Below are 27,746 nucleotides of genomic sequence, written 5' to 3'. Positions count from 1 at the left end.
GGCCCTTGGTCGAGCCAGGCCACTCTGGCCCTCTGGTCCTACCCTCTGGATGGGACAGGACAAACGACGGAGATGCAGGCGTCTTTTCTCAGCCAGGGTGGCTGGGCGGTCTGCCACTTCCCCTGCCCCCAACCCCAGCAGCGCACCACCCACCTCCCATGGCATCTCAGTGCCACGTATCCCTCCTCTTCCCCTGCCAGGGGCATTGGCGGGGACTTGGCGAGGCCTGGGTGCCACAGGCCTCCCGGGAACCATGCTGCGATGGCGATGTCCCATGGAACCCCATGCTGTCTCCACAGCTGGGGACGTAAACCACAGTACTGTCCCTTGGCTTTTCCTGTCCCTTTGGTGGCTTCCCCCTTCCTTACCGGAGCGGTAGTAGTGATGAGGTGAGCGGGAGAAGGTGGGGGACATGCCCTGCCGGCTGTAGGTGGGGGAGTCGATGTATCCTGGGCTGGAGGCCCGTCTCTGCCGGAGGTCCAGGTTCTCATAGATGTCCTGAAGGGGAGGAAGCAGGGTCATGAGCAAGACCTGCATTAGGGGGGCCTGGAGCCAAGGGTCCAGCAGGCAGCAGGGGGAGTGACGTGACTCTGGGATCCCTGGGGGCTGAAGCACGGTGCTGCCCTCCTGAATACAGACGCCCCCTCCCTGGGTGACGCGCAGCCCGAGAGGCTGCAGTGGCTTCTCAGGGCCTTCGCTCGCTCCCACACACCCTTGAATACAACCCATAGGTCAAGTCCCAGGGATCTGACGGAGGATCACAGAAGCATCAGGGAGGCCATCCCTGGAAGGAAGGTTCTCCCCACCATCTCTGCCCTTAAAGTCACTGCCACTTCCTCCGGGTCATGCTCTTAACTCTCCCCATCTCTGCTCAGGTTGTGGGAGCACCTTTGGAGGCTGTGCAAGAGCTAAATCAGGAGTCTGCTTGGTCAGCATAAAAGGACACGATTCTAGAAAAGGTCTCCCGGAACCAGCTTAATTACCTGGGAATAGGGAGATAAGGTTCCCAGCGACTTGGAGGCGAAGTTTGAAGGCAGCCGTGGAAGGAGCGAAAGGAGAGAGGAGGGTGAGAGGGAGGGACAGAGAGTGGTTACACGGAGCAGAGAGAGGCCTGCAGCTGCCCCCCAGCCCCCCACCCCGGATAACACTTCACCTGCCAGGATGTCAGTGGTGCTCATGGGTGGGAGGGAACCTTGAGATCCTGTTCCCAAGAGGGGACGAGGGGGCTCGGGGCCCCTTGGGAAAGGATCGGTAGGGTCTTCACTGGGACCCCAGTTTCCCCACTGCAAGCTCAGAGCCAGTCCATGGCCCTTCCCTGTCCCTCCGTCAGTTCACGCCCCCTCTGTGGTTCAGACGATAGGGCCCAGGGCAGGGGTCCCAAATGCTGGGCCAAGCAAGAGCCAGGCTGGTGCCATCAAGGCAGGAGTGGGCAGGGAGCTGGAAGCTGGGTTGGAAGGCATTGCCTGCAGAGGGGATGGCGCTCAGTTCCTGGGCACCCAGGCCAGCCCTATGCTAACACAGCTTCTTATTTCCAAGACAAGACAGAAGAGCAGACACCTATGTGAAATCTCCTAATGTCTAAATGTTGATAACTAATTTACATTTTTAAAAGACACTCTGTGAGTGAAACAAAACACATCTAGAGCTGGCCTGTGGCCCCCCGTTTGCCATCTCTGGCTTCAGGAGACTCAGCTTCTACCAAATTCTTGGTTTCCTTTTACTGGTCCATTTCAGAGGCCAGAACTCAAAGAATCTCAGCCCTGGGCTCTTAACCAAATGAAACCCCATCCTCCTTAAGAGAGGAAGGGGTCAGCAGCAAAGTGGGGACAAGACCAGGGCCCCTTCTAAAGTGCCAGATGATCTCAGCGCAGGGGCCTGGGGTGGGTTAGACACCTCCTGGGGTGTCTGCTGCCAGGACCTCTGGTAGTAGCATCATTGCCTGCCCCAGAGAATGCTTTTTTTTGTCCAGCAGCCATTTAGTTATTTCAAAGCCCTTCTGATGCTGCCTTTTTATAAGAGTGTCTCTTGCCCTGAGCACAGGCCAGGGGCAACACTCAGAGAACCTACCTAACCAGGGTTTATAAACTTAACTGGCCTCTGAGCCTGGATGGTGATGAGAGCTGGAGGCTGTGTATAAAACCTCTCCACTGTAAGAGGAAAAACAGCTCAAGCAATAAGTGGTTCTTGGCTTTAATGTTGGGGTTCTCAGGGTGTAGTGGGGATCAGAGAGAATTGGGGAGCCAGTGACCTGCCTACAGAGGGTGCTGCTCCCCATCTCCGGGTGGTGGAAATACTGGGGTAGTGTTGCCAGTTCTGCTCTTTCAAGAAAAGCCAGATTTTGGATGAAATGGCTTGATTTTTAAGTGTTGACTATAAAAACCAGTTTAAAAGAGTCTGGGGGTGACCACTATGGAGGCCTCAGTCTCTGTGATTGAGGGGCCTGGGGACCCTGTGGGCTCTCCTTCTCCTCCAACGGCCCCAGAGAGAGGGCGAGACCCCGTACCTCTCCATAGCCACACCTCTCCAGCATCTCGTCGGACGTGTATCTGGAATGAGGCTCGTAGGAAATGAGGTCAGGGCGTTGTACCTCGTAGATTGACTTAACCTTGGGGAGAGCTGCCAGGTCTTTGTAATTAAGGATCTCATTATCCACTTTAGCCTGAGGAAGAGGGAAATGGATAGGAAAGAAGCAGAAAGATAAGCGGGAAAGGAGAGTGGAAATAAAAGCCAGGCACAGAGGGAATGAGCCTCTTCAGTCAAGATGGAAGACTCAGAAAATGTGAAAATAAGACAGGTCATTCATTCCACCCAGGCTGACGGTCACTGAGCACATGTGTGTGCTGTCCTGTGCTGTACAGGAATGACCTTTTCTAAATGTTAGGTCACTTCTGTGAAAGAAGAGTCAACATTGTTCCTATTTTTTAGAATAAAAAATTTTTAAACTTGTATGGAAACACAAAAGACCCTGAATAACCAAAACAATCCTGAGAAAGAAAAACAAAGCTGGAGGAATCAGGCTCTCTGACTTCAGACTATACTACAAAGCTACAGCAATCAAAACAGTTTGGTACTGGCACAAAAACAGAAATATATCAATGGAACAGGACAGAAATGCCAGAAATAAACCCATGCACCAATGGTCAGTTAATCTACCACAAAAGAGGCAAGAATATACTATGGAGAAAAAGTCTCTTCAATAAGTGGTGTTGGGAAAACTGGATCTACATGTAAAAGAATGAAATTAGAACATTCTTTAACATCATATATTGTTGTTGCTGTTTAGTCACTAAGTCAAACTCTTTGTAACCCCAAGGAGTGTAGCCCACCAGGCTCCTCTGTCCATGGGATTTCCTAGGCAAGGAAATCCCATGAGTTGCCATTTCCTTCTTGAGGGGGTCTTCCTGATTTAGGGATCAAAACTGTGCCCCCTGAATTGGCAGGTGGATTCTTTATCACTGAGCACCAAGGAAGCCCAACATCATACATAAACTCAAAATGGACTAAAAACCTAAATTTGAGACCAGATAATATAAAACTCTTAGAGGAAAACAGGCAAAATACTCTTTGACATAAATCATAGCAATACCTTTTTGGATCTACCTCATCAGTTCAGTTCAGTTCAGTCACTCAGTTGTGTCCGACTCTTTGTGACGCCATGAATTGCAGCATGCCAGGCCTCCCTGTCCATCACAAACTCCAGAAGTTCACCCAGACTCACGTCCATCGAGTCAGTGATGCCATCCAGCCATCTCATCCTCTGGCGTCCCCTTCTCCTCCTGCCCCCAACCCCTCCCAGCATCAGAGTCTTTTCCAATGAGTCAACTCTTCGCTTGAGGTGGCCAAAGTACTGGAGTTTCAGCTTTAGCATCATTCTTTCCAAAGAAATCCCAGGGCTGATCTCCTTCAGAATGGACTGGTTGGATCTCCTTGCAGTCCAAGGGACTCTCAAGAGTCTTCTCCAACACCACAGTTCAAAAGCATCAATTCTTCGGTGTTCAGCTTTCTTCACAGTCCAACTCTCACATCCATACATGACCACAGGAAAAACCATAGCCTTGACTAGACGGACCTTTGTTGGCAAAGTAATGTCTCTGTTTTTGAATATGCTATCTAGGTTGGTCATAACTTTCCTTCCAAGGAGTAAGCGTCTTTTAATTTCATGGCTGCAGTCACCATCTGCAGTGATTTTGGAGCCCCCAAAAATAAAGTCTGACACGGTTTCCACTGTTTCCCCATCTATTTCCCATGAAGTGATGGGACTGGATGCCATGATCTACCTCACAGAGTAATGAAAATAAGAGCAAAAATAAACAAATGGAATCTAATTAAACTTAGAAATTTTTGCACAGCAAAGGGAAATCAAACAAAACAAAAAGATAACCCACAGAATGGGAGAAAATATTTGCAAATGAAGTGACCAATAAGGGATTAATCTCCAAAATACACGAATAGCTCATATAGCTGAATATCAAAGAAAACAAAACAAACAATTCAATAAAAAAATAGGCAGAAAATCTAAGTAGACATTTCTCCAAAGAAGACATACAGATGGCCAAGAGGCACATGAGAAGGTGCTCAACATTGCTAATTATGAAAAATGCAAATCAAAACTACAATGAGATATCACCGCACACCAGTCGAGTAGCCATCATCAAAAAGTTGACAGATAGTAATTTCTGCAGAGAGTGTGGAGAAAAGGGAACCCTCCTACATTGTTGGTGGGAATATAAATTGGTATAACCACTACAGAGAACAGTATAGAGGTTCCTTAGAAAACTAGAAATAGAGTTAGCATATGATCAGCAATCTCATTCCTGAGCATATACCCACGGAAAACCGTGCTTCAAAAAGACACATGCAGCCCAGTGTTCACTGCAGCACTATTTACAGCAGTCAAGACATGGAGACAACCCAAGTGTCCATCAACAGAGAAAGGGACACACACAGCGGAGTCTCAGCCATAGGAAGAAGGAAATAATACCATTTACAGCAACATGAACGAACCTGGAGGTTGCCATACTAAGTGAAATAAGTCAGACAGAGAAAGACAAATACCACATGATATCACTTATATGTGGAATCTAAAAAAATGATACAAATGAACATAACAGACTCACAGACTTCGAAAGCAGACTTACGGTTGTCAAGGTAGAGGGGAGGGATAGACTGCGAGTTTGGGACTGACAAATACTCACTAGTATATATGGAATGAATAGTCCACAGGGACCTACTATATAGCACAGGGAACTCTACTCAATATTCTGTAATGGGAAAAGAATCTGAAAAAGAATGGATATGTGTATATGTACAGCTGAGTAACTTTGTTGTACACCTGAAACTCACACAATATTGTAAATCAACTATTCTCCAATATAACATAAAAATTAAATAAAATATTATCCCTATTTTCCAGATGAGGAAATTATAGCCCCGAAGATCCTCTAACTTGTACCACTTAACCAGTAGGGCTGAATCCAGCCTTCCAAGCCCACACAATGAGGGCATCCTTGAAGAAGATGCTGAAGATGTAAAGACAGAATTAATCATGATAGTAAAACACCAGTGAACATGTGGTGACCATCTATGAGAAACCAGACTGCATCCTAAGTCCCTTCTGTAGATTAACTGAGTTAATAGAACTCCCAGCTTTAACAGTGCATACTAATATTATCCTCATTTTTGCATAAGGAAACAGGCACAGAGAAATCAATGAACTCACCCAAGGTGACATAGCTAATAAGTAGCAATACTAGACTTCAAGCCCAGGCAGTCTAGCCTGGGAGCCTGCCCCCTCCACTGGCCTCTCCTGGCTTCCCGGGATGCTGAGATTGCTGCACTCAGAGAGCTGCTCCTCGCACTGAACTGAAGCGAGCCTCTATCAACCACCTGACTTCGCCTGAGTGCAGCCCTCGGGAAGCACAAGGGCTGAGGGACAGCTTCCCCTGCTGGGGACAGCGCCCGTCTCATGGCATGCGAAGCCATGTCCTTTCTGTGTCTGCATCCTCCAGCCATTCCCTGTTTCTGGCCACCCGGTTTCCACTGTGGTCAATCAGAATCTGCCTCCCGAAACCACTGTGGCTTACGAGGTCCTGAGGTGAGGTAGATTAAGAGAGAATGCAGAGACTGTATTATTGTATAATATTCTCCCAGTACCTGGGGGGTGGAAGTCTCAGGAGTCAAGACTGCCATAGAGACAGCAACTTTCATAAAGACCTTAGGCCTGTTGACATTTTAAACACTTCCCAAGGCCCTTCCACTCCTCCATCCCCATCCCATCCTGCTGCTGTCTGGGCACTGTGCTGTTCATTTTCTGCTCAACTGAGACCCACAGCCCACTCCTCCTGACCCTGCTCTGAGCTCTGAGGTCCCACGGACTGTACTGCAGGCGCTCTGGTTGTCAGCTGGGTTTGGTCAACAGGGGGCGCCCGCAGGTTGACACTGAGTGGAGAGAGGGGCTGCGTACGTGTCTCCCTTGCATGGCCCTGCCCGCCCTTAGTGGACTTGACTCCTGTCCTGGCTGCTCTGCCACAGCTCCAGCCTGGCCAGTCCTTCCCTTTAGGCCGGGGGTGGCGACGCCCTTCTGCCACAGTAGGTTTCATGTGTACATGCTCCCTTCACACTTACACCCCTTGAACCATGCCATCTCATTTCTGCTAGACTCTGCCCAGGTCAGATGCCCACGTCTGAACCAATCTGGGGGGCTGTGGGTAAGAGAACCTTATCAGGAGACTCCACTTGCTGAATTAACTGCTGCCTTTTGTCCTGGGATGCTAGATCTTGACCTTGAGAGCTCTTGGCATCTTACAGACTTGTCAATATCAGAAGCATCCTAACATAATTAGCTGGAAGGAAGGAAGAAAGAGAACACATTGGGCTGGGGATGATTCTAGCCGTCAGTGGGGAGTGCAGCAAAGTTTGAAAGAACCTACCCCTCCAGGTTCATGGATCATCCTAATACCAAACCTCCAAATTTATGAACATGAAGCCAATACTTGATCTTTCTGCCTATTATGAAATGCCCTAGAAGTGGCTGAATGGATTCTTCCTTGAATTTGGAAACCATGCTTTCAATGGTCTGACTTAAACAAGGCTCACATGACAAGGGCAGTCACTTCCCAGAGCAGCTGGAGGTGAGAGCAGGGGAATACAGGAGAGATACACAGGCTGGTGCTGGGCTGCCAGGGGTGACTGGTCTCCGTGGATAAGCCCCCATTTGGAGGACATCATGGCAGGTGCCCCCAGCTCCTGCTGTTCATCTGGAGTGGGCTGCTTCTCCAAGGGGCAACTCTATGAACTCAGAACTCCAGGGTGAACGTCATCAGGGCCTAACTTACATCACAAAGTTCTGGGGCTCCCCAGGGAGGGGACGGCCAGGGGCCAGTGGCATTCTGTGTCCCTGTGTCTGTCTGAGCTCCCATATCCTGGTAACGCTCTTCTAGAGACATGCTCATTTTTGTCAGTGACCTTCTCACCCTGTAAGCCCTGAAACTAAGCTCATTAATCCTACTTTGGTCTGACCCCATTCACAGCACCAGGGGGACTATTAGCTCTCTTGTTCTGGACTGGAATCTCCAACGAGGACAGCCTGTGATCAAAGTCGCTTGTCTTTTGTGGAAGCCATATGGCTGTATTGACCCATATTGAAGTTGCAGTCAGTGGTAACTCACATCTCTTTTTCATTTGAAAAGAGGACAAAAGGAGAGGAAATAGTCTCATCAATGGACGTTATCCAGGGATCAAGGAGGAAACTATGGGGGTCTGGAGTGAAATGATGATGAAGCAATGGTGGGCTGCTGGCTGCCTCTAGAGCTTCTTATGAGGAGCGGGTTTTCTGCTCTAGGCCACTTCCCTCATTTCTGGTCTTCGTGGCCCTTTGACTTGAGGAAGACTGCAGGGCTCTGGAATCTGGGGTCTGCTGACTGTTGGGCCCCATGGCTACTGACTGCAGTCTGCTCTGGCTCGGCCCACCCCCACCTCTGTGACCTCACTTCCGTTTTCTTCTCAGGCCTGAGCTAACTGTTTCTTCCTCAGGAGTCTTCTCCCAAATGATCCTAGGCTGTCAGGTCCCTCTGTTCATCTGCAGCATCAGCAGAGCACCCTGCACGTTTTCTTATGAGTACTTATTAGAGTGCCATCCTATAATCTGTGGAATTATGGGGTCAATGTTACGAGGACAGGCAGCAGGTGAATGCAGTTCACCAGAGCCCAGCTCTTAGGCCAGAGGGGACACTGAGTACCTATCTGCTTAATGAATGAATGAATACATTACACATCAAAGGGGCCTGTGAGGTCATCTAACTCAACTCTTGTCCTTTCTGCCACATCCCTGCAAATGAGGGGCGTCTCTGTGTTGGAAGCATCTGGGGCTGGGAACTCAGACTCAGGCATGCAGTTTACTCCACCCCTGGACTCCTCACATGATCAGAAAGCTCTTCATGTTTGCAGACCCTTTACAGCCATGTTTCCACATTCCTATGGCTTCTTCCTCCTGTCTGCCTCTTTACCACACACCATCATCTCCACATCAACATCCCACCCAAGACCTACTCCAAATACCACTGTGATCCAAGTTTTCTTCTTGCCCTATACGATCCCTGTAACTATTACGAGGCTGTGGGCTCCACAAGGGCAGGGCCCACGTTGTCCCTGTGCCCTGCTGCATCCTCAGGACCTAGCACAGAGCCTGGCACAGGACAGGCACGCATGAGATACCAGATGGATGGAAGCCTGACTGCCAACTTTGCCTGTCTTTAGAGACTCTTTGGGGCTTCCCCGGCAACTCAGCAGTAAAGAATCTGCCTGCAATGCAGGAGACGTGGGTTCAATCCTTGGGTCAGGAAGATCCCATGGAGGAGGGCATGGCAACCCACTCCAGTATTCTTGCCTGAAGGATTTCATGGACAGAGGAGCCTGGCGGGCTACAGTCCATGGGGTCGCAAAGAGTTGGACATGACTTAGTGATTGAGCACGCATGCAGAAAATCTTTAGTTACCAGGGGAAGAAAAGGGGTTAGTGGCTGCAAAGTGATACATACGCAGATGACTCGGTTGGGTGACCCGATGCTAGAGCCAGGGGGTGAGATGGAAGTTTCAGATGTCCGCCGATGCTGTGGGAGAGAGGAAGGCAGAGGGTGAGAGGCTGCGCCTGCTGCTTGGTGGGGCGGGGAGATGGGGTATAGTTCTTTGGGACACATTAGTAATACTAGAGCACTCTCTAGCTCTTTCTGTACTACCTCTTTATAGTCTGCCTTTTAAATCAATGTCTGACTGTGAATGAAAGTGGAAATGCACAGGACCTTACGCGATTGGACAGAATTTGTTTTTCAAGTATTTTTAACTGGCCTGTTAGATAGTAGTAAGAGTCGCTCAGTCATGTCCGACTCTTTGTGATCCCATGGACTGGAGCCCACCAGGCTCCTGTCCATGGAATTCTCCAGGCAAGAATAATCTACTCATAAAAACTTGTCATTTTGGCTTATCCCAGTCAATAATGTATTTACTTTAAATGGATAAAACTGGTTAGCCTCATTCTTTAGCAGTTTGTTTATACAAAATGGAAAGGTAGGTTAAATGCCGCATAATTTGCACAATATGTTGATTCTTTTTATAGTGTACCCATTGCAAAATGACAGCAACCTAAGTGAGAAACTTAAAAAATCTTTCTCTGAACAATGGCAATGTTGGATTAATGGCTCCCTTAACAGAAAAGCACTGTGTTCATCTTTGGTGTGTTTAAAGCGAGTGGTAGCAAGTGTGGTTAAATAGTAAACAAATTGGAAATCAAGGTTCACTGGTAAACTATGTGATTTTAGGCATCTCGAATTCCTGATCTGTGAAATGAGGGGCTTGTCTTAAGGACTGCTACATTCCCTTCAGGATCTCTCATCCTACAAGTTAAAGCCACTAGGGAAGGCCCTAAAGCTTTCTAAGTTGGACTACCCGGCACTGCTTCCCAAACGTAGATCATGGACTAGTGTGTCTCTGGGGAGATGAATTTAGGAAAAAATTTGATAATACTGAGTCATAGAGTGAGAGAATAAAATGTAAAATTCTATTTCAATCCTCTCGGTTAGATTAAGGAAGAAATCTTAATTTGGTCCTAATACATTTCAATAACAATTGCTAATTCTGTTCCCCAACTCTCTCCCCCACCATTTTTTTTTAGAAAAAAGAAAGTACAGGCAACATGATTAGCTAAAATTTCTAGAGTTATTCTTCCAAAATATTTCATTTTCAATGAATTTATTTTAGGGTTGCCTTCTATTTATAGAAAGCAATACTGATTTTCCACTGGATGATACAAAGTCTCATTTTAAAATAAGTTTGATTAACTAAAAAGGAGTAAGTGATTTCAACAAAAAAAGAAGTACATGATGATATAAGTGGTACACAGATACAGCAAAAAGCATCAGGTTTGTAGACAGGTAACTGAAATTTGAGAAATGCCAACAAAGAGAAGGAAATTGTGGAAGAAAAGGACAAATATGTCTTCTTACACCTTAAAAAGGAGAGGCCTTGGAAGAAATTGGGGAAAAAACTCAACAGCTCAAAAAAATTTGCATCAATAAACCAGCTCTTTCACAAATGGAACAGACGAGATGGCAAAGGATATAGTTTAACCAGCTGGTCAGAAACTGTACACATACATTTTTAGTTGAGATTCCAGCAGGTAACTTTCACAGCGTCCCAACAGCCAAGTTAATACCGGGGGACCAGGGTGGAGAGACACTTTAGAGGTCATCGGGGGCCCCCAACACACACCCCAGGGCTCCCCTCCACAGCATCAAGGACTCAGGAGCTGTGCCCCACCCCTCCCGCAGTCCTAGGATCAAGAACCCAGATTCATGGGCCTTCCTGGCACTTGTCAGCACACGGTCATTCAGAGGGACACAGGACCTCAGCTGCTCCAGCATGTGTCTGGGGAGGCTGGCTGTGCTCCTGCCTGGCTGCATGACTGCGGGACAGTCAACACCCTCTTTAAGGCCCTGGTTTTCTCACAAGCAAAGTAAAGATACAATTCCTTACCCATCTGCCCTGCGGGATTAAAACAAATCAGAGGGTGGCTGTGGAGACGCCTTGCAAACTGTCAACTTCTGTGACAATTTTAATCACTATTATTAATGAATGAATGACTTTAGGCTGGGGGAAAACCATGGCATCTGTGCCTCATAGACGCCACCATCCTGGTGAGTAATAAGAAGGGTGTAGCCTCGCCCCAGAAACATGAAAAACTCATATTCATACAGTGCTTTACAGTTTTCAAAGTGCTCTCACATCCAATGTCCTAATCCCTCCAAAACCTCCGTGAGGTGGATGTTACTGTTAAGGAAATCCAAGGATACAGGCACACATTTGAAAGTGTGCACACTGAGGCGTGATTCTCTAGCAAAGCGCAGTGCCTCCAACCTGGGACTAGAAGTAACTGGTTTGGTATCATCACCACCTTTGCTTACCTTTAACTTCTTCTCTGCCCGGGCTGCCTGCTTGCAGATGGGGTGCCAGACCTCAGAACCTAAGGGACCAGGAAAATAATAAAAATTTCAGACCTTTCACACCTATCAGAATCCTGGGTTTCTCCTCATGCCCACCTCCATTTACTCCCCTGTCAGCACATGTGCCCCACAGCAGCCAGGAGGACCCCCTTGGTTTTCCGGGATCTCAGCTGCAACGTTGCTCCAGCCACCCACACTCTCTCTGCCTGTCCACGCCCTGCCCTCCCCAAGGTCCACATCTCATATGACATCCTGTGAAGCTTCTTACCTGCCAGCTGCGAGTGACTTGGCTCTCCTCTGTGATCCGTCATTCTCTGTATCATTCCCAGCACATATGGCCTTAAAACATAGTAGCTTGTGGATTTATCACCCCAACTAAATTAAGAGATCCTTGTGGGTGGGAGCTGAGCTTATTTCATTACTGGGTCTCCCACAGCATCCAGCATGGGGCTTTGCTCTCAGCAGAGGCTCTGTACATGTTTGTGGGGTGATGAGATGAGTGGACGATTGGCAGTGAGTGACACATAGCAGGTGGTCAATAAATATTTGTCGAATGAATGAATGGCAGTGGAGGTGAGATAAAGGGACAGCCTGTATGAACTCCAGCCTTCCTCTCTTCAGAGACTTAGGGCAGTCTACCAGAGCTATCACGTTCAAGGGGAGGAGGTGTCATGATGTATATTCTGCTTCAGAGCAGAGTCTTGACCTGCTAAATCCTAAGAGACTTCAGACTCCTCAAATTTAGTATATTCGGCTGCCCATGTTTTCTTGTGTAGGGGGGGGAGTCCAGTTGGCCAGGCCCCGACCGGACAGGCCTATTTGGAAAGGCATGAGCAACAGGTGGCCAGTCACGTGTTAAGAAGAAGCCCCAAATATCACACATTCCCCAAAGAAAGGACAGGTGTCCTGGATTAGAAGGAAAAATAGGAACATGTTATCCCTCTGGTGCCACTGTTCCTGTAATCAACCCTAAAAGGAAAGGAGCCAGCAAATGGCTAGATTCCTGAGCTCCCAGATGGCATTTGTTTGTCTGACTTTGTTTTTAGAATATCTTTTCCATTACAGTTTGTTGCCTGGAACCACTAGGGCTGGAGACTGAGGAAGTGACAGCGGGTAGTGTAAGGCTGAACAGTGAGGTGGAGACAGGAGGGGCCCAAAGCAAGCAGCCCTTCTGGGCTCTGCTCCGTCCCAGTTTCTTCATCTGAGTAACAGTGAGGTAGGCTTTGGAGGGTCTGAGACATTATTTTCACCTCAAAAATTTGAATTCCAGGGCCAGTTTTGTCACTTGAGGGATAGGGATCTGATTCTTGTTTGCTGATGTTTGCAGGTGTTTGCTTGCTGATGCTAAATGGTTCTACATGAGTGTATTTCCTCCCAATGTAAAGTGCAATGGCTCTCGGAACCCAGTAGGGGGACTCTGGGTCTGCAGCTGGAGCCAGCGATCTTAGGGTGTGTCCACTACCAAGTGATGGGTGGGGACCCCAGCTTTGGGAATAATTAGAGAGAGCATTTCCGGGTCCTCTCTGAGTTGCCTCTGAATCCACCAGGGGTTGTTTATTGCAGTGGTTCTGGCAGGAAGCACATGTTACAGTCATTGTAGGAAATGGATGAGGGGGACACAGATGTCTCGGAAGGTCATGAGATTAAGTGAGAGAGGCACAGGGAAGGTAAAGGGTCAGACGGAGGTTCTCACGGGGGAAATGAAGCGCAGAGGGAACAGGTCAGACTAGATGATCTCTCCAGGCCACAGACATATCTGTTCTGAAATAAGGCCGAGCCACAGTTGGCTTCAGCATTCTGCATACAGGAAAGCAGATTTTCATAGGTAGTGTGTGTGTGTGAAGGGGGAGGGAGGGGTCAAAAGGAAGAAATAAACTGTAATTAAATAGTTATAATCTTTAAAAATTAAAAACAATTTTGAAATTTTTAAAAATCAGAAGTTTGGGTTTTGGCAGTATATCATTTAAATTAAAGAGGGAAGGGGGACTTTCCTGGTGGTCCAGGGAGACTCTGTGCTCCCAGTGTAGGGGGCCCGGGTTTGATTCCTGGTCAGGGAACTAAATTCCACATGCCGCAACCAAGACTGGGCCCAGCCAAACAAACAAATTTTTATATATATATATAATATAAATAAAGAGAAGGGATTTGCTGGAGTTAGTGGCAAACTTAGATAAATGAAGGTAAGAAAAGATGATTTGTTCATAAAGACTTCTGTGAGATTATGGTCTGCATATGTCATCAGTCAATAGGTTTCTTCCTAAAATAGTACCTGATGCAGATGAATGAATGACTGGTTGGAGCCTGTCTTTGTATTTTTTTAAAAAAACAGAGACAGACTGATATGTGCCCACAGGATAATGGTGACCAGGATGGTGAGGGGACCCAAAATTAGGCCTTAAAGCAGGGTCTTCTCCATGGAGAAGAGGAGACGTAACAGAAAGGAGGAAAGGACTTTTGAATATTTCAAGGCCTCTCCAGGGGAAGAGAGATTAACTTGCTCAGTGAGTCTTACAAAGTAGAACAAGGATTAAGGGCAGGGGAGTGGGAGGTACAAGGTACTGGATATAAGACAGGATCAAGGTTGTATTGTACAACACAGGGAATATAGACAATATTTCATAACAACTGTAAATGGAAAATAGCCTTTCAAAATTGCAAACAAATGAATTAAAAGACTTTCAAAAATTGAAAAAAAAAAAAGTATTAAGGGCAGAAGTTTCAGGGAAGGAAAATTTAACCTTTAAAGACTGAATGGGTTCACTCAGAGAGTGAGCCTCCTGTCCCTGGCAGTATTCAAGCACACATTGGGTATATAATTGCTCAGCAGGGACATTTTTGAGGAGACACATCATGTGGTCCTAATAGATGTTTATTATCTCTCCAAACCCTTAGAGATTCTGCTTCCAACTTAACAGGCACCTCTGTACAGAAAAAAAAATAATTTTCCCTATTCAACAATCTGGACCAGAATGTAGGTTCTGCAAGGAGCAGGATTCACATTTGTTTTATCTACGGACAAACCTGAAGGGACCACAGATTCTTAATAAATACTGAATGAATGAAGAAACAAAAGAAACATGATACTCTATTTTAGGCAGTTGAATTCTCTGAACTGGACTCAGAGATTTGGACAACTGGTATAGTCTAAACTCTGATCTGACAGCTACAATTCCACATTGAGTGTCTGTAAGATTTAGTAGATTAGGGCTTGTTAAAATGGGACCTGTGGACCACCTGTCCAGCAGCCTGGTGAAATGCAGAATCCGACCACTCCCGCCCTGCCCCCAAGAGTTTCTGAAGTCAATTTTCTAGAGGGGGGCCTGGGAATCTGCAGTTTTAACAAGCTCCCTAGGTGATTTTTGATTCTAACTTGGAGAACCACAAGGCTAACTATCAGTTTATACTTCAAATCTGTTCCCCTGGAATGTCATGGGGTAAAGAAACCAATGTGACACGACAGAACTAACTTGCAAGACTTCAACACCGTTAGTTAGACTAGTGATGTCACGAGTCACTCTCTCATCCTCTGAGACTATCAGCCACAATTCCAGATTCTGCAAATGTTATGGAAGTGAAAGATTAGCTATTTATGATTCAGCTGACTCAGAGTCAGAAATCTAAATCTCTAAAACTGTCCCTCAGCCGAGCAGTAAGGCTGTTCTGAATCCCTAGCAGAGTCAGCGTTCAGTCTTACCTCTCTGACTGGTTACAATACACCTCACCCCTGTAACATTTTGGCTTATTTAAGCTTTGGGGACCCACCCACATCTCTGCCAGACCTGTAAATTCAATTTGTCAACATCTTTCTTTTTTTTTTTTTGCATTAGTGGAGATTTATAAAACCCAAAGCTGGAGCTGGTGCCACAGTCTTCCGGAAGCCCAGCCAGGCTTACAGATGCAGCAGGGACTGAAACTGGCCCACCTGAAGCTTCTGTTTGGCAAACACAATGTTTTTATTTTAAAGTATTTTTGCATATGAATGCCCTTAGACCCTGCAGGAGGCCAGGGACCCTCCCTGCTGTCTGCCTCCCTGCCCTTCTCACTCATTTAAGCAGGCATTTGAGATTTCAGCCCCGATCCCAGCCAGACTGTGAGGTTCCTTCTCTGGATTGTAACAAGTGAGGTTTCTGAGTTCCATCTTTATGTTAGAAGCACTATTTCTGTGAAACGGCCTTGCTGGGACCTTGGAAAGGCTCCTTTAAAATCCCCACTCAGATAAACAAGTATGGCATATCCATAAAATGGAATATTATTCAGCTGTAAAAAGGAAGGAGACACTGATGCATGGTACAATGTGGATGAACCTGGAAGACATTATGCTAAGTGAAAGAAGCCAGACACAAAAGCCCACATCTATATGAAATGCCCCAAATATGCCATCCGAAGACAAAGCAAACTGGTGGCTGCCAGGGGCTCAGAGGAGGGGAAATAGGGAGCAATTGCTTAATGGCTGCGGGTTTCTTTTTGGGGTGATGACAATGTTTTGGAACTAGATTGAAGCAGTGGTTGCACAGCATTGTGAATGCACCAAAAGCTACTAAGGTGTTCACTCTAAAATGGGTAATTTTATGTATGTGTATACCATGGGGTCGCTAAGAGTCGGACACGACTGAGTGATTTCACTTTCACTTTTCACTTTCATGCATTGGAGAAGGAAATGGCAACCCACTCCAGTGTTCTCGCCTGGAGAATCCCAGGGACAGGGGAGCCTGGTGGGCTGCCGTCTACGAGGTTGCACAGAGTCCGACACGACTGAAGGGACCTAGCAGCTGCAACAGCAGCATACTACCTCAACTTAAAAAAATTCCCCACGCCCACCACTAGGGGACGCTTCTGTAGACCAAAGGACACTGTTCACTTGTTACCAAGGGTTCTAGTCTTAGCAAGAGGAGAACGGGGAGTCAGCCCTTTTGTTGAATTTGACATGTAGTAATAACAACTGAGTGAGTGAGTGAAGGTTCCTCAGCCGTGTTGGACTCTTTGTGACTCGTTGCCACTGTAGTGCACCAGGCTCCTCTCTGTGGGATTCCCCAGGCAAGAATACTGGAGTGGGTCCCCCTTCCCTTCTCCAGAGGATCTTCCCAATCCAGGGGACGAACCCAGTTGTCCCTCATTGCAGGCGGACTCTTTACCATCTGAGCCACCAGGGAAGCCCAGTAACAACAGGATCATCATTATAATCTTGGCCACTGGGAAATCTTCACCATATATGAGGCAGTTTATACATTATTTAATGTAATATTCCTCAAAGGTTCAATCCTGGTTATGACACCTACTAGTTTCATTGCCTAGAGCAGGGCAGTGACCGCTCTGTGCCTCAGTTTCCCCATCTAGAACATAGAGACAGTTATAGTACCCGCCTTGTACATCTGCTGTATGGATTAATGCGTTAATACGTGTAGAGCTCTGAGAACAGTGTCCGCCAAGAGCAGGCACCATGTAAGTGTCAGTTGTTGCTGCTTTTTTTTTTTTGTCAAACCCCGTTGGCCAGGATCTAGTTAGGGTGAGGGGAAGGGAGTAATGGGGAGACCTGCAGGGGGTGCGTGGTGCTTACTCTCCTCCTCCCAGAGCTGGCACCTGGCTGGGCGAGGGGCACGCAGCAAGCAGAGGGCTGGTTGGGCAGGTGCAGTCACTGAGCAGAAGCCTGGCTTGGCGGCCAGCACACCTTCTGGAAGGCTGGGCTGGTGCCCAGGGATGAAGGCACTGGGGAGAAGTGGAAAAGACCAGTTTGCCTGGGCCTGACATGATCAAGTAGGCCTGAAGCTTAATGAAAAGTGTGAAGGAGGAAAGTGCTTGGCCACCATGATGCTGGTTGCCACAGAGGCGAGTAGGCAGCACAAGGGAAAGAGAATGGGCAGCCTGGAGGCGCCTAGTAACTCACAGGATGCGAACAATAGTAATAGCGCTGTAATTCAAGTGTATTGAGTGCTTCGTCTGTGTCAGGTGCTAAGTAGTCTTATTATTCTTATTGTTATAAATAGTACTTAGAGACTGCCTGTGCCAGACTTTATGTTACATACTTTACAACAATAGTAACTGAGTAAAAAACAATAATGATCACTAACATACGCTGAGCCCTATGCTAGGTATTGATAACGATGATAATGTTAGCAGCAGCCAGCATTTATCAGTCACGGCTCGGGGGAATGGCCCTTCTGACGTCACTGGGTGTGTACCACGAGCTTGGGCTGGTGGGCTGGTGGTGGCAGGTTTGATGGGACGGCTTTTCTGTGTACTTGTTCATTTAATCCTCACCAGAGCCTGGTAAGATAGGGCCTGTGGTTATCAGTGTTTTAAGAGAGGGAAACTGGAGTTTGGAGGCTTAGATGTTTTCCCTGTTCACCTATTGTTGCCTCCCCGCCTGTGTCCACATGTGCCCAAAGCTAGGCTCCCTGGCATCACTTTGGGGCTTCTCTGCTGAACTGGGCAGGAGATGCTGCCTCGCTGCTCCCACAGTGCCCAGGGGCTGGCCACACCCTCCTTCCCCTGACAGGCAGGCAGTCAGCCTGGATCCGCACAGGGGAAGCCGCACACAATAGGAGCAGGGAGAAGACCCACCTGCTGCCCCCTGTGCGCCCCTCAACCCAGCTGGGCTGCTCCTGGACACTCCCAAGTCTTGTGAGCTCATCAGTCCCCTTTTACCTGACGTCATTCGAGTTGAATTCCTGCCACCTAAGAAGTCCACACCAATAAAACATCTCATTGAGCTAAAACCCGAGTATCTGACAAGTTCTTGACTTCCCCAGCAGGCAATTTTGTTTCCTAGAAAATAGAGGAAGCAACCAGGGAAATTGCTACTCTAGACCTAATTCTGACCAACATGGACAAATTGGCTGGCGAAGTTGATGTGACATGTAACTGGCGAGAAAATGGCCACGTCGTCTCGAGTTTGTGGTGCAAGGAGCAAGTTGGAAACAGACTATACACGTACAAGTCTTAAACTACCACGCTATAATATTTTCTATATGATTCAAGATGTTTGGTAACCCTAAATATCTAAAAAAAATTACAGCTCATCAAAAATTAAAATGTACTCTATTTAAAATGAAATATGCTTCGAAGACTCAGACTTGAGGAAATATCAATTTAGTACAGTTAGGCTATGTTTGAAGAGTCTAAAATTATGTAGCAGGATTGGGGAAACATAAGATTTAAAGTTTTTAAGCATGACTCCTACAACCTAAGCTGTCAGTAGAGAGATTCAATTTAAAATAACACTGCTAAACTACTAAATTAGAGCAACCAATGTTTCATTAGTGCTTTTTAAAGTGTGGTTTGATGAGATGTGGAGACGATGACAGAGGGCTGGTGTTCCACCATCTATCATGATGGGCGGCCCTCTCTTGAACAATCTATGAGCTCAGGGCACCTCTTATGAGGTACTTGTCAGAGGGAAATGAGGCCTCAGCTAAATATCAAAGGCTTCTCCAGCTGAGCCAGAAAGACACACCTCCTCGTACCAGGACCTTATATCATCTAAACTGGAAAAAAAAAAAAAAGTTATCTGAAACAGAGTCAGTTTTCCAAGAGAAGTGTATGGTGTAATTACCAAAGCATTCAGGGCTCTGTTTGGGATTTGCATTAAAACAGAACTAAAGCTTTTTTCACTTTACTTTGAGCCATAAACAGCTCTGAAAAGTTGATAAAAGCCACACACCCTATCCTTAGAGAAACGCACCCATAAGCAAACTCCGGCAAGCAATGTCAGGGGGTTTATTGAATTCAGAAGGCCAACTGTGAACCACAGGTTAAGAATTCTGATGATAAGTGGAAAAAATGCCTCTAACAAAGCAAGACAGGCTAGCTAACCTTGGCTCAGAGATGTAACTTTTCTAAACTTTCTTGTTCTCTGAACTGAAGATATGAATAACTTTCAATTCACAGGGTTTGAAGGATAAAATGAGATACTGCATTTAAAACTCAGAAATGTACTGGCACACAGTAAGTGCTTAGCAAATACCAGCTGATGGCATTTATTCTCATTATTGTTAGGACCTACGATTTGTTACAGTGTTTTTCCTTAGCAGCAAGATTTGTCCTAGGATTCTGTGAGTGATTTCCTGCCTGGTGTGCTTTAATTAAATATACAAATGATAGCAGAGACCTATTTAAAAACATACAGCTGAAATCCAATGTTTCTAGTGTTATTCTCTGTCTCAGGTCCTCAGAAAAGGAAAGCATTTAGTGTAGACAGAAGGAGAGAAAAAGGCCCATCTTTCCTTTTTCTGGGGCACAGGCACAAGAATAAGAGCAAAATCTATCTCACGAGCCACATTTTGGGTTTAGAAAAACTCCCTCTAATCTAGCAACTGTATGCAACTTCTGTGATATTTGTATAAGTTTTGCCCATAACCCGCAGCATTTTGGCAAACATTTGCTGGACAAAACCGGTGACCTAATTTCTTGGTGAAGCCCAAATGAAGGGTTTGGACAACAAACAGATTAGAAATCTGGCATCTTTACAAAAAGACTTTAAAGATGAACCCACAACAGAACATGAAACAAATGAAAGAAAACTTGCTCTTGTCCCCTGGGGCCCCGGAAGTTCTTATCCAGACAGATGTCAGACCTCTCCCAATTAGAGCCCATCAGAAAGCCATCACACAGTAATTAAAACACAATCAAACTGACCCAAATGTCCTCCTGAGTAACACAGTTGCCAGTAACATAGTGTCCTGCCACGGGGATGACAAGACTGGGTTTATAAGCTTTGCAGGCTTCCTAACCCACCCTCCTATGTGCACACTGTTTTATGGGGCACTGAGCATCCTCACATTCACCCTGTCCTTTAATATTATGGAGGCCCTCGCTTGCTGTCTGTGCACGGGGTAGGTGGGCCTGTCTCGGTTTCTCCACCACATAAAGCTTCCTCCCGTTTGGGCCTTTGCACCTGCTGTTCTCTCTGCTTCCACACTCTTCCCTCCCCTCTGTACCCTCCCACCTCCTACTCAACATCAAGATCTGGGCTTGAACGTTCCCTTCAGCAGCAGAGCTTCGCCAGACCTCCCAGACTAGATGAGGAGCCTTATAACATACTCCAGTTATTTCCAAGCTTCCCCGTCATAGTCTTATCACAGCTTGTCCCTGGATGTTTGCACTTCTGTTTGATTAAGTCAGTCTTCTGCTCCTGATAGTAAACTCCACCACCGAAGCCAGCATCCTGCCTTGTTCATCTCTGGGCACCCAGCACATAACAGAGAGCCTGGCACAACCATGACCTCAGTGTGAATGTTTGAATGAAAGACAGTGACAACTTCCTCATTTTACAGGTGAAGGAAGAGACCTCAGACAAGGAAGTTATTCTCAAGGTCACAGCTCCTTAGCGGAAGTGCTTATGCCTGGACCCAGGAGTCTTCTGAACTGGTCCCCACCACTCCTGTGCTGCCTGGGAGGACAGTGTTCTTGCCATTTCTGGGAAAGATCATTTTGAGTCTTGGTACCCTGCCCAGGGAGGGTGTCCAAGGCGATCACAAGCCCAGTTCCCAGTGGAAGCAGAAGCCCCTGGTGGCTGCCACCTCTGAGATGCCCATAGCCCAAGTCAGCAGGACTCCAGCAGTGGATGGCCCGGACCCCCTCATTCCAGGATCACTCAGCATCCCTCGAGGCAGGTCCCTGAATGCCCTGCAATTACTCCCACTCCCAGGAGCCAGGGAAGTAGGGAAGGGGATAATTAAGGAGGAGGGTGACAAACCCTTCTTTATCACCAAGAATATCTCCACCTCCTGGAGACATTTGTGCACTCTCTCTCCTGATCACAAAGCTACTCACTTCATCACTTAACTCTTTCAGCAATCTGTGAAGTTCTGATCTAATGCAGGGCTTGGAAGATACTGGAACAAGAGGATGTAAGCTCCAGGAGGGAAGGGGACTTGCTTACGGACACATCTCCAGTTGTTAGAAAAGCACTGGGTACATAGGCGGTGCTCAGTAGGCATCTGCTGCAGGAGGGAACTAAGAGCTCCCTGCATGTCAGGACCTTGGTGGTGGTGGTTTAGTCCTTAAGTCATGTCCGACTCTTGCGACCCCATGCACTGTAGTCTGCCAGGCTCCTCTGTCCATGGTTTCTCCCAGGCAAGAATACTGGAGTGGGTTGTCATTTCCTTCTCCAGGGGATCTTCCTGACCCAACGATCGAACTCACATCTCCTGTGTTGTCAGGCAGATTCTTTACCATTGAGCCACCAGGGAAGTCCAGGGATCTTACTATATGCTATATTATAGTGACTGTTACTACCTCCTTTTACAGTCTAGGAAATAAGGGTTTAGAGTTTTTAAGAGGTCAAAAACTTACTAAACAGCGGAGCCAGGATTCAAAACACCAAATGGGCAAATATCAGCATTGGGAATTCAGACAGGAAAGGAGAGATCTTAATTTCCAGTGATACGAACATGAGGCCAGTTTCAATACTAGCAAAGGGCTTCACCAGAGAAGGGTGAGAGGAATTTGTTGTTGTTCAGTTGCTAAGTTGTGTCCAACTCTTTGCGACCCCTTAGACTGCAGCATGCCAGGCTTCCCTGTCCTTCACTATATCCTGGAGTTTGATCAAACTCATGTCCATTGAGTCAGTGATACCATCCAACCACCTCATCCTCTGGGGAGGGGAATACCATGCAGCAAACTTTCAAACCAAGTGCAAAGTCTATTTCTCGGGGCCCATGAAGATACCATGCAGCGTGCTGAGACTCACATGGGCTTCCCATCACATAACACAGGGTACTGCAGTAGGAACCACTTAGGGACCCAGGCACTGAGGGACCGGTGCTTCTGGAAAGAGGGAGCCTAGTCCCTGCAGGGACCTGAGTAGCTGTCAGGGCCTGGGTCCCAGGAGGCAAGATGGGGAGAGCTCTGGGGCGGAAGTCATAAGGCCAGCTTCCCCACCTTTGCCCCTGTACCCTCAAGTTCTCATGCGAATCTCTTCTTCTTTCTGGGGCTCACTTTTCCCTTCTATACAATGAGGACTGTTACTTCACAGCCTAGAGTGACTCCTGGGGTCTATTCACCTCGAACACTCATATGACTATACATACAAGTCAGTGGTTGTAGGGTCAAAGCATCTTAGAAACTGTCCCCTTGCCTAGTCCAGCAAGGAAACCATGTTTTAGCTTTCCTAGCAGATGGTATGAGATTCTGCTGAATAGCTCTGGGCTAGTGGTTCTCAACCCAGGTTGATTATGCCTCCTGGGGCAATGTCTGAGATATTTTTGGTTGTCACAACAAGAAGATGTACATTATGCATTTAGTGGGCAGAGGCCAGGGACGCTACTGAACATCCTGAAATACACAGGGCAGTCTCCACACCAAAGAATGATCTCGCCCCATATGTCAACAGTGCTGAGGTTTAGAAACCAGCTCTAGGCAAAGGGGATTCATTACATCTTGAGGCAACTCCTGGCGTGGGCATGTGTGGCTTGGACAAGCTTGAGAGGAAGCTAAGCTCCTCATAATAGCCTTTCTGACCTTCCATTTGCCTTGCGAGGAAACCAGGAGGAAGGTGTCTCCCAAAGAAATGCCCTCCCCAAGATGACTATTCAAACATCTGCAGATGGCTAGCACAGAAATTCAGCCAACAGTGATCAGCAGTCGAGTGAGTGCACGGGGGTCAATGCCAGGGCTGAGGGGCCAATGTCAGAGGCAAGGTTCTCAGGGAGGTGGCCAATGGCTCAATGCAGGCTGGAGGCGACCAGGTGCAAACAGAAGGCTCTGAGGGTTCAGGGGGGAACTAGTGAGCTTGGGTGGGGATTGGGGACATCTGGGGGGCTTTAGAAGTGGGCAATGCCTCTAACTTGGCCTACAATGGTAGGAGCTCTGCGAGTGAAGAGTGGCTACTTGAAGGCACCAGGACCATGAGATCATTTGAGGGTGAACACCATCCCTGCCAGAAGGCCCAGCCTAGCCTGTCCTGCGGAGAAGGCAATGGCACCCCACTCCAGTACTCTTGCCGGGAGACTCCCAGGGATGGGGGAGCCTGGTGGGCTGCCGTCTATGGGGTCGCACAGAGTCGGACACAACTGAAGCGACCTCACAGCAGCAGCAGCAGCCTATCCTGCCCTCCTCTCTCACCTTCTGCTGCACCCGGCCACACTGGCTCCTCTCGGTCTCCCACACTTGCCATTTCTTTACCCGCCCTCCTGCACCCCCACTGCCAAGCAAGAGGCCGGCAGATTCTATGCCCTTAGGTTGGCTAATTCCATCCCTCCCCTCTTTGCCCAGTTAACACTCACTCCTCCTTGGAACCCTGGCCCCTCATCAGGGACCCTCCCAGCCGCCCCTCCCCACCCCATCATGTGCTCTCACAGTTCACACTCCTTCCCACCGTACAACTCATCACAGTTGACAGTTATCTGTGTGACTACTGACCATGGTCCACCTGCCCCGTGGACATCAGAGCCATGGGTATAGGGTTGGGACTCACTGTGGACCCTTCAGTCTGCTGGTAGGTATCCGGGAGTTTTTGAATGGTTGAAGGAATGGTTGCCAGTTGGCTCTGGCAAGCTGAAGTGTTGAGTTTGTTCAAGGCAGATGGAGTCCTCACTGAGAGTGTCTTTAATACTAGGCTGCAGTGTTTGCATCTAATTAGTGGGCCCAGAGGTCTCCCAAAGACCCCTCAACAGGGCTCTGCCAAGAACACTGATGCCTGAGAATGATGGACTGGGCAGAGGAAGGAGGACTGAGCAGTGCCTGGAGACTAATTGGGAGACTGGAGCAGGACTCCTGGGGCCAGAGGGCTGGACCCTGGGAAGTGGCAGAGGAAAAGCAGCTCTGATTAGCTTTTTGGTGACTCTTGGCTCCCTCGCATTCCTTTTGGTCCTTCCTGAGAGGGGCGGCCAGGCAGTGGCCAGGTGTGATGCTCTGAGATGTGGAGGGTGGGGTGGGAGAGGGAGGCGGCGGTAGGCGCTGTGATAGTGCAGACACTCTGCAACCCCGTCATCCTCCTGTTCTCTGACCCCTTGGCCTGAAGGAGCTCAACCTCCCACCTCGAGGCAGAGCCAGGGGAGTCTGCTCAGAGAGAACTGCCAGGGAAGCGGGCCAGCCGAGCAGCGGGGGGAGGCACAAAGGGACGGAAGGCAGATTACATGTCACTTCACATTAGCCACACCGGCAACTTTCCTGAACCACCCAGAGAGGGGTGAATTAATCACAGAGTTGAGGACAAGACAACAGCACAGACAGCACCGGGACGGAAGGAGGCTCTCTCCTTTCCAGTCATAAGCGGAGAGGAAGGCCTCCCCGAGGGTCGGATTTGCTTACCTGTGAGGTACATCTCCTCCCCCTCGGTGAACATCTGGTGGCAGCGCACACACCTGGCGCAGGTGGGGTGGTAGTGCTTCCCTCCCGCCTACGGGAATAAAAGATAAAAGAGGAGGTCAGCGCTGTGGCGGCCGTCCAGCAGGGCAGGTCGAGTCTAACGTTTCCTGACTCATTAGTGTCATTGGCATCTTCACGGCCCTGAGGCTGGCTGGGATCTACCCAAGGGAGTACCCCAGAACAATCTAAACATCTGCCAGAAGCTTGGTGATTCCATACCATGGGCATCTGAAAGCTTTCAGCGGACCTGCCTGGACACCGTCATATCTATTCCAGCAACGGAAGGGCCAGTTGGAGGCCTCTGGTCCTACTGCCTTATTTCCTGATGAGAAAACAGTCTTACTTTGAGGACATCTCAGCATTTCCCCAACAATGGGCCCTTACTGCCAGTGATTCAAGACATGTTTTAAAGGGATCCTCAGGTTTAATAACACTGAATTCATGTGGGGGGGAAAAAAGAGAGAGAGAGAGTTCCTTTTCAATCCTCTATCTATTCTTTTTTTTTCCAAGGAGAAAATATCAGTTTGGTCCAGAAGGTAACATCTATCCAAACCTCACTAATCTACCTTTTAGGGCATGAGAATAGGTAAGAGTCTTGAAGCCTCCACTAGAACACCATTTTTTAGTTACTGGCAACATGGCAAGTGATCCTGGTTTTCCTGTTATGTTGCACAAGTTTTCTTATTTGCAAGAGAGCCAACTTGAAGATAAGATAAAGCATTAGGTAAGAATGAATACATGAGGCTCATAGGCATGGCAAAAATGGTGAGAGGGCACAGGACAGACACATTTTGGGGGCTCACTGGGCAAATGAGACCCACAAAGCCAGGACCTGTGAGGAAGTCGCTGACCCCCAGGCCAGTCCCATAACTACTGTGCTTGGGAGCCTCTGCCCCAATCTGGCATTGATGAGCCCCCTTCCCTATTCCCACTTTGTTTCCCTATGCATTATTTCAAGTGAAAATGGAAATGACCTGAAGCTGAGAACTCCTTTTTAGGTGGAAGAAAGCACCTCGGAGAAGGTTGTGACTCAAGGTCCCAATGGAAGCCAGTAGCCACGTGGGAGCTGCTCCCTGGAGGGCAGACAGTCCTGACACCGCAGCCTAACTGAGAGGACCTGACTCACGAGGGCCCTTCCCTGGTGGCTCGAGAACTGCTGTATGGAGGAGCTTCAGGCAGCAATGGGGTTGGAAGGTGGGGCTCATTTTGAAGGTGTATATTTCAGGTTAGGGCAAAGTTTTTTTGGGGGTATGTTGTTGCTGTTGTTTAGTCCCTAAGTTGTGTCCGACTCTTTGCGACCCCATGGACTGCAGCATGCCAGGCCTCCCAGTCCCTCACCATCTTCTGGAGTTCATTCAAGTTCATGTCCACTGGGGCAGCGATGCCATCCAACCAACTCAGCCTCCCTTTTGGGGGGATATGCTTGGGGCAAATTGATGGATACTGGGTATTGTTAAAGGACCCCTCCCCAGCCATCACTTGGTCTGATGCTAATAGGCTCCTTCCAATTCAAAAATTGTAGGGACTTCTAGCCATCATTGGTTAAGGCTTTGCCTTCCAATGTAAGGGAGGGGGTGGGTGTGGGTTTGAGTTCCATGACTGGTGAGGGAGCTAAGATTTCACAGCCAAAAAGCCAAAATATAAGAGCAGAAGCAATACTGTAACAAATTCAATAAAGACGTTAAAAATGGCCCACATCAAAAAAATCTTAAAAATATTGTATTATAATTGCATAATGCTAAGGCTTATCTCCAAATCTTGTGTGTGTGTTTGGGGCGGGGGGTAGTTGGGCATGGGTTTATCTATTTGGGAGATACTTGATTTATTCTAAAAATTAAGCAAATGGATGGAAAGGGCAGGCTTTTTAAAAAAGAAAAAAAATCCCAAATCCCCCCTTTTTTTTTTTTGCCGTCTTGGTTTTTTGCACAGCTCCCACTAATGAGAGAATGTCCTTATCGTCACCCAAGCAAATGGTGTTCAAACTCTGGAAGGACCTGCTATTTTCCCAAGCTGAGATGTCGTGGGACTGATTCTCCCATACCATGACAGGGATAATCGTTTTAATTAGTAGTCTCTTCCTACTTTGTGTCTCTTTATCATTTCAATTATAGATCTGTTTCTAGAATGGCAACAGTGGGTTGGCAAAACTGAAGCTGGCATCTTCCTAAATGTCACACCCCAGCACCCTGCTCTAGCCGAAAGAGGCTCTGTGCACATCTCAGAAACTCTGCCAAGGATGGCACGGAAGCCACCTGAGGGAGTGGGAGGGAGGCCACATAGCCGCTGGTGCCAGCACAAGGGGAACCAGTCAGGGGGATAAGATGAGACATTCTGTTAGCAAGCCAAAGTCCAGAACACAGTGTTCAGGACAAAGAATCAGTAGCTGGAAAATGGGCCCCCTTGGCGAGGACTGAGAACCCCAGCAACATGAGGCAGGCAGCATAGGACCCCAGGGCTGTGATTCTCCCCAGCAAGGACACAGACCAGCAAAAAGGAGTGTGGTCGGCACTCAGCATGCTGAGTTCTGTCACTGAGGAAGGGACTGTGGGGTGGCCTGGGGTGGGAAGGGGACACGGAATTTAATTAAGTGCCTACTGTGTACCCAGAAACATACCGGGGCCCATAGCAGGAGGCTGTTGTTTTGGTCTGGCTGACAGCCTTCCTCCTTCCTCCAGAAACAGCATCAAGCTTTTCCTGGGTGGGAATGACTACCCGTTCCCCATGTCAATCCATGTGGTTATTCCAACGCTATGCTCACAGTGACTGGTCTGGAGAAGGGCCTGAGGTTCTCCAGTGAGAGCCAGTTCCAGGATGCTTGCCGAGCTATTAGGAAAGAGAAAGCTCTCCTTCCACTGGAAATGCTGGCGGACGATTTCCACATCATACAGGAAAGAGATAAAGCCAACCCAGAAGAAAGTTGCGCCAAGAGGGCAAGATATTCAAACACATT

General features: G+C 47.8%; 1 protein-coding gene across 2 annotated transcripts in view; it reads right to left on the bottom strand.

Moving 5' to 3' along the window:
- The window catches only part of ABLIM3 (actin binding LIM protein family member 3), a 136,656-nt gene that overhangs the window by 21,073 nt on the left and 87,837 nt on the right, over window positions 1-27,746 (bottom strand). Inside the window, exons 8-13 of one of the 2 annotated variants that reach the window (XM_055557952.1) lie at window positions 24,740-24,827; window positions 11,453-11,511; window positions 9,035-9,106; window positions 2,504-2,659; window positions 984-1,013; window positions 369-498 (exon numbers count right to left, since the gene is read on the bottom strand). In XM_055557952.1, the coding sequence (XP_055413927.1) occupies window positions 369-498; window positions 984-1,013; window positions 2,504-2,659; window positions 9,035-9,106; window positions 11,453-11,511; window positions 24,740-24,827 (535 nt within the window). The remainder of the gene's footprint in view (window positions 1-368; window positions 499-983; window positions 1,014-2,503; window positions 2,660-9,034; window positions 9,107-11,452; window positions 11,512-24,739; window positions 24,828-27,746) is intronic. The other variant, XR_008706150.1, reaches the window with a different exon arrangement.

Source organism: Bubalus kerabau, chromosome 1 (assembly GCF_029407905.1).
Source record: "Bubalus kerabau isolate K-KA32 ecotype Philippines breed swamp buffalo chromosome 1, PCC_UOA_SB_1v2, whole genome shotgun sequence".
Classification (NCBI taxonomy): Eukaryota; Metazoa; Chordata; class Mammalia; order Artiodactyla; family Bovidae; genus Bubalus; species Bubalus kerabau.
The sequence above is the reverse complement of the archived record's forward strand: the minus strand, read 5'-3'. Positions and strand labels throughout refer to the sequence as shown.